The 12,236-nt window shown below is 51.1% G+C and overlaps 1 protein-coding gene across 2 annotated transcripts in view; it reads right to left on the minus strand.

Annotated features, from left to right (window-relative positions):
• Positions 1–1,029: 1,029 nt before the first annotated feature.
• Positions 1,030–12,236, minus strand: part of Auh (AU RNA binding methylglutaconyl-CoA hydratase) — a 94,175-nt gene continuing 82,968 nt past the window's right edge. For both annotated transcript variants that reach the window (XM_032884412.1, XM_032884411.1), the window contains 4 exons: positions 6,724–6,911; positions 5,447–5,497; positions 4,053–4,100; positions 1,030–1,463 (listed from right to left, as the gene is read on the minus strand). In XM_032884412.1, coding sequence (XP_032740303.1) covers positions 1,386–1,463; positions 4,053–4,100; positions 5,447–5,497; positions 6,724–6,911 — 365 coding nt within the window. In that variant the 3' untranslated portion in view covers positions 1,030–1,385. The remainder of the gene's footprint in view (positions 1,464–4,052; positions 4,101–5,446; positions 5,498–6,723; positions 6,912–12,236) is intronic.

Consider the following 12,236-nt stretch of genomic DNA (forward strand, 5'->3'; position numbering starts at 1 on the left):
TTCAGATGATCAACTAATAACGTCCAAGTGTTTTCTCTGGTGACACGTGTACCACAGTTATTTTTAACATGCTGTGAAAAAAAAAAAATGACCTCAATTGGTTCCTTGATAAAGCCCAATGACCACAGACATACTTGCCGGTTAATATTTAACCAGGTCGGTAGACAAATAATGGGCTTATTATTTTAAAATGTCAGCCTGTCAGGATCTTTGGACTCCAAACAAGAGGCAGTGGAGGTCATGCCATCCAAGTGGACATGAAGGTGGAGCAAGGGACAGGGCCACAGCCAGCACAAATAAGCTGTCCTGTACCCAAGAACCGACACCCCACTGCCGGACAGCGTCCTTCCTAACGCTGCTGGGAAATGACCCTGCCTTGCAGGGCGTATTTGATGAAGGGGATAAGTCTTGTTTGGTGGGGGAAAACAGATCTTTCAGTGTAGAAAACAAAAGACTATCTGAGATAATCCTAGAAGTCAAAGAGATAACCACAAAAGATCAGAGCTTCTAGCTTTTTTAAAAAGGTGCTTATTTTGGGCTGGAGATTCGGCTTGGGGCTGAAGAACATTTGCTGCTCTTGCGGAGTTCAGTTCCCAGCACCCACACTGGCTGCCTGTAAACTAAGCTTCCGGGGAGACCCAAAGCCTCTACAGGCACTGACACTTGCACACAACCCTCACCTACCCATGTGCGCACATCACAATCAGACGTAAATAATTATCAGGGCACCTCTACCGAAGACTTGGCTTGAAGCTAGGCAGAGCTACAGATGGGCCAACCCTCCACCCCCGCTCTGGGGCCCTGCCACATGGTTCCTCAGCAGGGGCAGCAGAGAGACGTCACTCTGAAATCGGTTCTGAATGGCTGGGCCAGGGGCAAGATGCAGATTCCCAAATCTCCCTCCACTGGCTTTCCTGACTAGGAGGTTTCCCTCGGAGCATCCATCCACCCAGGTCCTCGGGAGGTGACAGGCACGCACGTGCTCGCATGCACATAAGTACTCAGCGATTCATTTGGTATAACTGCACATTTTTGGGATACAGAAATAGTTTTATTTTCTTAATGCAGCACAGTAGACATACAATCGATTATTCCCTAGAGTGTGCAATATAAATTATTCACATTAAAAAATTAACGACAAAGCCTGATATGCGGGAAATATTAAAAACATACACCTAATTTTTATGTGTTCTGACTGCGGACATGGCTAGCTTTATAAATCTGAATAAATAGGACATGGCGCACAGTGGCTTGAGTATAGACGGGCCTGCTCCAGGCGTAGTGAGAACCCACTCTCCACTTTGGTCATCGAGATTCCCCGTGGCAGCGGGGGGCGGCTCTGAAACACTTCCGGCACTCCAGGGAGGGCGTCGCGGGCTCTCCCCCTACTCTCCCTTGTAGCGAGGGGGTCTTTTCTCCTTGAAAGCAAGAAGACCTTCCAGTCTGTCCTTCGTTGAGATGGTCTGAGAGAGACAAAACATGGCACACACTAAAATATAAAGCACAACAGCGTGTCGAGCATTAACTCCGAGAGCCGCCGACGGCTGCGGGGAAGTCCGCGTGTCCTTTGAACAAGTCTCCTGACTATGTAGCCAAACTATTTTTAGTGCTAGACTTTTTTTCCATTTCTACTACGCTTTAAAAGTGACACATTTTATTTTCAGAGGCTAAACCAATGAAAAGCTCGAGAGGCGGAGACCCCTGTGCTCCCTCTGGGCCACCAGTTTCAACTGCCTGGATCAGAGGGCACAGCTCTTCCTCGTGGAGAGTCGGCGCTCTCATGCACTTGTCCGATCTGTGGGTCATCTGTCCCCACAGTGTACAGAAGGCTCAGTGCCCCAAGCATCGTTTGTTCTCTATGCACGCATCCCTAACCTGCCAAATACCTCCTCCAGAATGTCACTGGGTGTCGGGAGTCACTCCGTAGCCAGTACTTTCAGACTGAATCCTTTCACAGAGCACTGCGAATCCAAGGTTCCTTTACTCCATTTTGTTACTTGACAGATCCCACCTTGTTCTCGCCGTGCAATGTTCTACCACACAGATGTACTGGGTGGTCATTCACCTATAGAAGGATATCATATTCTACCGCACAGAGGTACTGGGTGGTCATTCACCTATAGAAGGACATCATTTTATTTATTTATTCTTGAGACGAGGTCTCACTATATAGTTGAGGCCACCTTCGAAGTCTCCAGTTACCACAGGCTAACCTTGATCTTTCTTGAATTTTAGTCTTGTGCCTCTAGACCTGACTGTGAAGGATACGTCGATTGCTTCTAGATTAGCAATGGTGAACAAAGTTTAGTGGCAGGTTTTGGGGCACTTATGTCTTCACCTTGTCTCAGGAAACATCAAGGGGCACAGCTGCTGGGCGACATGGTCAGAGGACACTCGGCCTTACCTCAAACTGACATCTGTCTTGTGGTCACTGAACCACTAACCCTAGCAGTCACAGTGTCAGTGCCCACTGTTCTGAATTCTATTATTGAACACACACTCCATAGTCTTCGGTTTCCAAATGACGGGCATTTGCAGCCCAGCCTCAGGGGGCGGTTTGCCACCTGCTCACCTTCTGTGGCAAGGCCGCTACTCAGAGCTCTTGTCCGTTTTTTGAGGGGGGTTTTCACTCCCTTACTGTGCAGCCTTAAAAGTCCTCCATGTGTTGTCTTAAATGGGAGGCCTTTATCAGACCATATTCTGATGGCTCCCAGCTCCCCTTTCCATCCTCTCTGCCAGTTCTAAGGAGCAGAAGGGAATCTGAATGAAGTCAGACCCTCCGTTCCTCTCTCTCAGGGCTTTACATTGTCATAACCAGGGCGAGCTTCCGCCCACACCATCTGTACAGCTGCTCCCTCCACACTCCGCTTTCCTGGCCACTCGGACGGAACCACATTTTGTGCAGAGGGCAAGGCTGTGCATCACGTACGTGGATGCCCGGATGTTTCTCCACGTTGCCCTGAGTGGCTGGCGTCCTTTAGTTACAGTATCCGTGGCTGGGTTGTGTGAGTCTAACTCAGACTTGGATGCACTTACGAGCTCTCTCACCAGCACCACAAAGTCTTGGGCCTGGGCGCTCTTGGTTTCCCACTTCATCTCGCCACACCGGGCTATCTATTCTGCATCGGGTCTTTGGACGCTGAATCAACCTTTTACTCGGAAAGTAATAAGCCGAGACGCTTGCTCTTACAGAATTAGACGTACGGTTTTGTCTTCGCGTTGAGACAAGGTCGCACTTCACTGTGTCTCCTTAGTTGTCCTGGAATTCACGCCTGCCTCTGCTTTGCCCCTGTCCCTGGAGCGCTGAGATTAAAGGTGTCCCACAGGACTGACTTCCAAAGGGTGCTGAGTCCCCCTCCCACAAACACAGACTTCTAACGCTACAGCCATGATTTCTGCCACCAGTGTTTACTAGTTTTCTGCTCTAGAGCTTGTATGGACTTGGTTAAATGTTTTGACTAAGAAGAGAGCCATGTATTTCCCTTGCTACAGGCATGCGGGATTAGTGTGATTTTGCGGTGACATCCGACGAGGGCTTCCCATTGTTGATTCCCTTGAATTGCCTCAGATGGTTGTGTCAGTAGCCTCGTTGCTACCTTTCCAGCATGTGTGCTTTCCATTTCGTGGTCTTGTCTTGTTGCCTGAGCTCAGCTCCCGACCTGATGCTGACGGGTCACTGAGGTGACACCCCTGCCCTGACCCTGACAGGCGGGCACATTGTCAGTGCAGGGTCTGCTCAGCTCACACTCTGGGGAGAGCTTTGATGGAGACTACGCATCTTGACAGAGGCTTTTGCTTGTGTGTGTGTGTGTGTGTGTGTGTGTGTGTGTGTGTGTGTGTGTGTGTGTGTGTGTCAATATAACAATATACTTTTCTTTTTCTGTGAAGAAACAGGGTTCGGAACCCCAGGAACAGCCACTGAGCCATTAATATCACCACCACACGGCAGGGGACCCCTGTAAAATCTCAGCAGCACTCCTGCCAACCCAGATGGACCCACCCCTGAGGATGACAACGCACACACTCACTGGATGTGTGACCACGTTACATACCTGAGCATAGCAGGCTTCTTCTATGGCTAACCCTGTCACTAAGTCGACCTGGGGGTAGTAAAACATAATTCACTTTAGCGGAATAAGGTAGAGTCAATACAGATTCAAAGCGAATAGCCCCGACCTGAATAACCATCCTCCCGCACAGCCCGTCTACTCAGAAGTAGTGCAAGCCTGAGTCTTGTATCCGAGCTCCTGAACTCACATCCTGACACACCGTCTGGGAGCTGTGTAACCCGGGAAGGTCGTGTGACCTCTCTGTGCTTCAGAGGCATGTCTGACAAGAGGCTAGTTTCAGTGTTCACCAAGTGAGGGGTGAGTGAGTGCTATCTGAAGGTTTGCCTGGCACAGGGTAAGGGCTGTGAGGTGTCTCTGCAAACATTGTTAAGATTATTAAAGCACTGAAATAAGTCGAATACTTGTGATTATGAAACAGCACTCAGTGCAAGCGAACCCAATCTCCCTATACTGGCTCACGGCCAAGGAGGCTCTGGAGGGCCCTACGTGTGGAGGAAAAAAGGACTTTCTCAGATGCCCACAGTAACTGAATGTGGAGAGAAGACTCGGCCGGCGGACAGTGCCTGCTATGCAAGCATGAGGACCTGAGTTCAGATCCCAGCACTCACGTAAGAAGCTGGGCATGGGCCTACACGCCTGTCACTCTAGCACTGGAGGGTGGGGGGTGCAGACAGGAGATCACTGGAGCTTGATGGCTGCCAACTTAGACAAGAAACAAAACAAAATACCCACCCCCCAAAAACACCCGAAAACCAAAACCCAAAAAAGCTCCAGGTTCAAGGACAGACCCTGCCTTAAAGCAGTAATGTGGAGCCCGAAAGAGAACACTTGACAGTCCCTTTTGGTCTCAGCGTGCAAGCACATGCATGCACAAGCAAATGAGCACACACACACACACACACACACACACACACACACACACACACACACACACACACACACACACATGCACACAGAGACTGTCCCTGCCCCTGTCCCCATCACCCCCCAGTTTATGAGAATCTGCCCTGTCTGCCATTCTCCTAGTCTAGGATCCTTCTCCTTTGAATTCGTGTTCCCAGTGTGACAACCAAACCCCCTCAGACCAGCTGGGTTCACTGGTTCTCCCTGCACACAAACTCCACACAATTCCAGGTAAATGCGATACACAGCATGGAGCCAAGCGGCCCTCCATGAATTACTGAGAGAGGTGTGGTCTGGCTGATGACCTCACTAAAGCAATGTCAAAGGGAACAAGGCCCCCCTGAATTTTGCAGCTACGGCCCTAGGAGGAACCCCAGCAACGCCCATCACTATGACAACAGTGCACTCTGGAGAGCAGGGAATAACACAGAGGACTGGCTGTGTGGAGCAGTCAGCTCCCCTCCGGCACTCACCTCCATGCCTTGGTTAATTGCTAGTTTGGCCACTCTCATGGCAACAGGCCCCTGAAATCCAAAGGAAAGGAGCACGCTTTAATTATCACTTAATGCAAACTATGAGGGATTCCTCAGTATAATTCACAGATTCCCAGTGCTGGACCCACGGATCGGCTGACAGCAACTGAGATGCTAAACGGAAACTCGTTTTCTGAGCTTCAACTCCGGAGTGGCTGTCACTGATCAAACTGGGTTTTGAGGGCAGCAGGAGGTGTGCGTCCTCTGAGTGCCCAGCCCATCTCAATTACTGTCCCCACAAGTGAAGCAAGGGGAGTACAGGAAGTCGGCTGGCTCACCACCACACTAACTGGTGGCAATGCCAGAAGGTCAGGCTGGAGACGAGCGGAGCTGCCAAGGGGGCTCCGAGCCTCGCTTCCGGATTTGGCACCTCTCTTCTGACACATGGACAGCTGACTGCAGGGACAGTGGGACACACAGACGTGTGCCCTCCGGTATGTCTAGGTTATGAGGGAAGACCCAGACACCCTGAGAACAGCAGCCACATTTGCACTGCGGAAGTTGAGCTGCTGTCATCCCCCAGAGGCAGCCATCCTCGCCAGCCACAGTGGAGCTCTTTGACCTGATTTACATCTGTCTACGGGAGGTGAGCATCAACTTGCTGGGTTTCGAATCGAATGGCCTTTTATATTAAAATACAACACTGAGGCTGAGGAGAGGGCTTAGCCGGTAACACGCTTCCTGGGAGCTCAGAGCTCCAACCCACACGGATGGCAGGCCAGTGTGCAGCATGCGATCCCAGCACGTGGGAGGCAGAAACAAGCAGACTGCTGACTGGGCAGATAAGCTGAACTATGAAGCTCAGGGCCCAAGAAAGAGATCCCTCTCCAGTGTGTGAGGCGGAGGACGATGGGAGAAGACACCAACAGCAAACCCTGGCCTCTGTGGGCATGTGCACACGCGGTCTCCTGTGGGACACAGTGTCGTTCCACGTGCTTGGATGTGAGACACCGGTTTGCCCATTGCTCTCTCTCCAGAAAGATGACTTAGAGTACTGAGTTGGTATACAAGCAAAGGCAACTTACTAGGAAGTTATCCTGTGTGTGTGTGTGTGTGTGTGTGTGTGTGTGTGTGTGTGTCCCCGTATCCAATGCAACCCTCAGATTACTTTCAAATCTTAATTTTAACTGCTTTACTTGAGGCAGGACAGGGCCACCCTGGTGTGTGAGATGGGTGCTACACTTGACCTTAAATGGGCACAGGTGCTCTCACGGTACCTGAGGTAGAAACTCTCTCGCCAGGTCCAGCGCCTTCCTGTAGGCAGCATCCCCTTCCTGGTTCTGTTCTAACACGTGGCTGATCAAGCCCACGGCTTTGGCCTCCTGACCGTCAAGAACGCGTGCAGAGAAGATGAGCTCCTTTGCCAGGGACATCCCGATGGCACGTGGTAATCTCTGTGTCCCTCCTGGGCGGGGAGAGAAGAACAGCACATGACGTTTCCAAAGAAGTCCCAAAATCCAAACCGGGCCTGAAGAAAGGCTGCACTGGAGTTACCCCACTGGTAACACGGAAAGCACGTGAGACGTCACGTCACGGAGTGGTGTGGGCACCTGGACACCTGGAATATTCTTTGGGCAAGGCAGGTCTGGTGAAGGCAGGCTTCCTCCCAGCATTGGCAATAGCCAGCGCCATGCCAGAAACCAGCGGCAGGCAAGCAGGGGTACCCGGGATCCACCTACCAGAAACTGTCCCCTCAAGCCTCTATTCCAGCCTGGGAACACATTAGCAAATTCTGACAAGTTCCGTTCACAAACTTTGGAGAGTCCTTGACGATGTGTGGATTGTAAGAGCATTCCAATTTAGTAGGAATGTCACCCACCCTACCCTCACACTCACTCTCACACTCAAACTCAACCACTCTTATTCACACTCACTCAGTCACTGTCATACACTAACACTCACTCTCACACTGACTCTCATTCTCACACTCTCACTCACACTCTCACTCAGTCATATTCATTCTCATTCTCACACTCACTCTCACACTCATACTCAACCACTCTCATTCACAGTCTAACACTCACTCACTGTCATACACTAACACTCACTCTCACACTGACTCACTCTCATTCTCACACTCTCACTCACACTCTCACTCAGTCATATTCATTCTCATTCTCACACTCACACACTCATACTCTTACGCTTACTTACTCTACTCTCACTCATACTCTCACTTGCACTCCCTCACTCTCACACTCATTCTCACTCACTCACTCACTCACTCACTCACTCACTCACTCGCTCACTCTCCTCATTCAGATGTGCCCTCCTCTCTCCTGAGGAAGCCGGCTCTGCAGTCAGGACTCCATACCTGGTCTTAGCTCTGTCCTCGAGGTCTCCCAAGAGTGAGCCAAGGAAAGAGAGTAGACCCACGGCCCAGTTTAGGGTCAGCACAGGTCAGAGGCTCACACACTAACCCATATACCAACTCACTGCAGCAGCATCTGGGGAGAAGGCTGGGAAGAAGGGCCAGGTCTGTGAGAGCTGGAGTTACGGGTGGTTGTGAGCTGCCCAAATGCATGCTGGGAACTCGACCTAGGTTCTTTCTAGAGCAGTACGGGCTCTTAACCACTGAGCCATCTCTCTGGCCCCAACCAAGAGCATTTAATCCTTAAAAATCATTACTAATTTGCAGATTTTAACCTACTGGGCACTTGACAACACTATGAATTCCCTACTGAAGCTGGAGCCAGGGATGGGGAGAGCCAGGGGGCCCTGGTGAGGTCCTGATCCGCGCTCACACAGCACTTCCGCTCTGTGGTGCCTGAGTAGATGTGGGGCAGCCATGGTTCCACGATCACGTTCTGAATATGTTCTTAAATATTTTGCACTGAGCTGAGGCTATGTCCCCAGGGTGAGCCAGGGGAGGGAGCTCCCCTAATTCGGTATTCCATGTGATCCTAGCAACCTTCAACCTTCCCACTGCCCACGTCACTAAATGCAGCCTCTTCAGCAAGGCATACATACAGTTTACCATCCTGGTTTCACTGCTACCTGAAGCCCACTAAGCCAAAAACAAGCATTCGGGGGACTAATTTTCTCAAGGACGCATAAAGATGACCAACGCTCCCACAAGCTCAGAAAGCAGGTTCCCGCTGTGTTCCTCCATTGCTGTCAGCCACACTCTGCATCTTCCGGTCCCTAGGGCAGCTCAGGGGCCCAACATGGCTGCCGAAACCTAGCCATACAGTCTGCAGAAAGAAAGGGAGGAGGGAAAAAGGAAAAGCCCTCCACGTGTGGGAGATCTTAATGAAACAATGGCCAGTGATATCTGCTTGTGGCTACTCACTGGCGGAGCTGGCTTGCACTCAGCTGTAGGGGGGTGGGCATGAGGAATTAAACTGGGCCTCTGTTTCCGGTGGGGTGGAAGTGGGTAGACAATCAGCAGTCATAAGCTTGATGGACAAAACCGATTTGGTTACACGTCACTGACACTTCACGTTTACACGTTATTTGAGTGGGACGGAAGAACGGTGGAAATTTCAGACCTGGTTGATGATTTCCATTGTTTAACGGAAGGCAGCAAACCCTGAGATAGCAGCCTTCCGAGGCCTACGTAAGGCAGGCAGAGGCTTGGGTGGAGCAAGCTCTGGCAGGGGGAGGATACCATTTTTAAGCCCAGTAAGTTGTTACCCTCTGTAAACTTGGCTGCCTTAGGCAGGCCAAGAGCTCAGGCCAGTGGTGAGCTGACAGCCCTTCTCCCACTCCACGGCCCTCGAGGCTACGTGCGGACAGCAGACAGACAACTTCCCTTAAGAAATCTCGACAGTTCACCCTCAATTCTAGCGTAATACACAAACAACTGAACAGAATTTGGAGCCATCTGGTGTGAAATGTAAACTGTAAAGGCGTCAAGCTTGGCCTGGTCGGGTTGTCCTCCATCCTTAACTTCACAGAAAAAAGAATCTATGCTCATAAACGGGGACACTCGGCACATGGACCTCAGGTTGAAAGCTAAACAGGTCACAGCAAGGAATCTTACCAACAGAATCAGCAGTGACCCTTGACTCCGGAACTGCTTATGAATCCTCTCTCTTAGCAGAGAGCCCCACACTGCAGTAAATGCCCTTTTGTGCAGCAGACACACAGAGCTGTGTCAGAGGCTTCAGGCAAAGCCTTCCCAGAGACCAGGCCCTGTGCCCACACGACCGACTCTCTCTGTGTCGCAGTCACACAAAAGCCGCCGTCGTACGCAGCCTTCGATCTGTGACCACTGTTGAGCGTCCGAATGCTCTCTACTCTCTCCATGCTTCGGGCATGTTGAGAGCAGTGGGTGTGGGGAGCCCAACACTAGAACATACGAGAAGAAAAACCAACTGGCTGCTGGTTCCTGCTGACGCCTCACTGGACTGGGCCTCACTGGACTGACAGCCTTTAAGGACTGGGCGGGAAGAAGCGGCTTACACATCAGCTATTTCCACGAGGTCAACTGGGCAACTGGCAGCAAGTGAGCCGACCTAATGCGGCTTTAAAGTCTCAGACTGCTTCACTACAGGCCTTTCCTACTGGCACCTCACCCTGTTAGGTGAGGGCACGCCAGAGTTTCACTAGCTACAACAAAATGACGCTTCTTAAACGTTTCTCTGTACTTTTTTTCTTTAACAAAAAGTATCAGTTGAGACATCGCTCTAAGCGTCTTAGCTTCTCCTTCTGTGGTTCTGGGGCTCTTACCCAGGACCATATTGACTGTGGTGAGAGCTTGGCCTCAGAGCTACACCCGGAGCCGTAACCAGCCCGTGTCTCTTAATGTTTTAAAAGCACATTGCTGCAGGCCAGATGAACAGTCCTCCTTCGGAAAGCTATGGGAAGACAGCCACAGAGCGCTCTGACCACTTCCAGCCGCTACCAGTAGCCCTCTGCACCGCGTGCAGTCTGCAGGCTGAGCTGCAGGCTGAGCTCCAGGAGGGTCTTCAGGGCATCCAGTGAACAAATGGCTACCTCTGGGCCAAGTGGAGTCTGCAGGTCTCATGTAAGCGGAGACCTTGCAAGCGGCAGGCCTCCACCATCAACACGTCATCCCACATGGCTTGAAGCTCTCAGGGGCAGCACCCAGAGAAGCTGCTGCCAGGAAGAGGGAGCCGCTGAGCCCTGTATGGCACCAGCTAGCTCCCTCAAGCTGCCAGCGTGAGGCACCATGCCACCACACGCCTGTGACCATGTCCACTCTCCCATTCAATTCCTATGCACACGGACGTGTTAGAGATGATCACAGACACCAAGAGGCTGGGTCTCTTTCTGTGATGACTACCTAGTCTACCACACGGAACAAGTGTTTTGTCTATATAACGTGACACAGAGGAACCCGGCCTTAAAGGGCCCCAGTGAGGTTCTCGGACACAGTGGCTTTGCTGGAAACAGAGCTTTCACACCGACCATAGTTGAGGGCTGGCATGAGCTGTCACCCAGCCAGGCCACTCTGTGAGCTCTGCTTATCCCTCTGTTCTGTGTTTTCCTTACATTTAAAATAGGTGTGTGTGTGTGTGTGTGTGTGTCTGTGTGTGTGCATATGCGTGTGTGCATGTGTAAGTGGACAGAGACCAGAGGATCCCCTTGTAGCTGGAGTCACAGCTGTGAGCCACCATCTGGGTGCTGAAAGCTGAACTTGGGTGTCTCCAGCTAGCACACTCTTAACTGCTGAGCCACCGCTCCAGCTCCCCTACCCCCTTACTTCTTAAATGTTGAAAACCAATTATGCAATAGTATTTCCAAACTCAGCTCAGTGGTCACTGTGTCTTTAAAAAGCTCTTTACCAAGAAGACGTTTCATCATCCCCATGGCTGTGGTAGTCAGCTATGGCACATTGCAGAGGACTCTACAATGAGAGCAGCCGTCGCTCAACTCACGGGTTCTGTGGGTCAGGAACCCAGGAAGCCTGTGCCTGTTGTCTGGCTCTAAGCCTGTCAGGGACGAGAGAAGGCCTTTGCTGCAGGCTCCCTCTGCCTCTAGCCAACATTCTGTGTCCCTCACTGATGAGCCCGGTGAGAGGGCTGCCCCTGGCATGGCGTGACTCAGTGGAGTGATTGAAGAGAGATAAGACACAGGGGAGAGGTCACCGTCTTAGCAACCTCCCCGAGGGATGTCAGCCCAGTGGGTAGGCCTCCGGGGCTGGTCATCCCTGCAAACAGGGTAGACCATGCAACACGTAACATGCATCCCTTTCTCTGACTCTTTCTAGAAAGCCTTCAGAGCTTTCAAAAGCCAACAATCATCCTATCTTTCCCAGGCTGAGGAGGAGAGGAAACAACATGCTAATGAGTCCTCTTCAAAACACCACAGAGAAGTGGGAAGAGAGAACTGTGAAGGTGCTGCTCTCTAACTAGCCGTGACAATGAGGGGTAGATGATGCGGCACGCACACATGATGCAGTGTGCATACACGACACTGGCATGCACACATGATATGCCGTGCACACAACACAGCACACACACACATGATGCAGTGCACATACATGAAGAGCGATAAGGGGGGCTTCCCTCAGTGAGGGGCCTAAGGGCTTAAGACACAGCCGAGCATCCTTAGGAGCAGATACACACTCTGCCTCAAACCTAACCACTACATACTTCCTTCTCGCAAATGCCAGGCGTTACCATCCAGCCAGCAAAATATTATTGAAAAAGGGAACATGAAAAAAAAATAATGTTTCCAAAATACAACCAAACAATGACTCAGAGATGAAGACATGAAAAGTTTAATTTTTCCTAACAAAAGTAGGTCACACAGTGAAAAC

Source organism: Rattus rattus, chromosome 14, assembly GCF_011064425.1.
Source record: "Rattus rattus isolate New Zealand chromosome 14, Rrattus_CSIRO_v1, whole genome shotgun sequence".
Classification (NCBI taxonomy): Eukaryota; Metazoa; Chordata; class Mammalia; order Rodentia; family Muridae; genus Rattus; species Rattus rattus.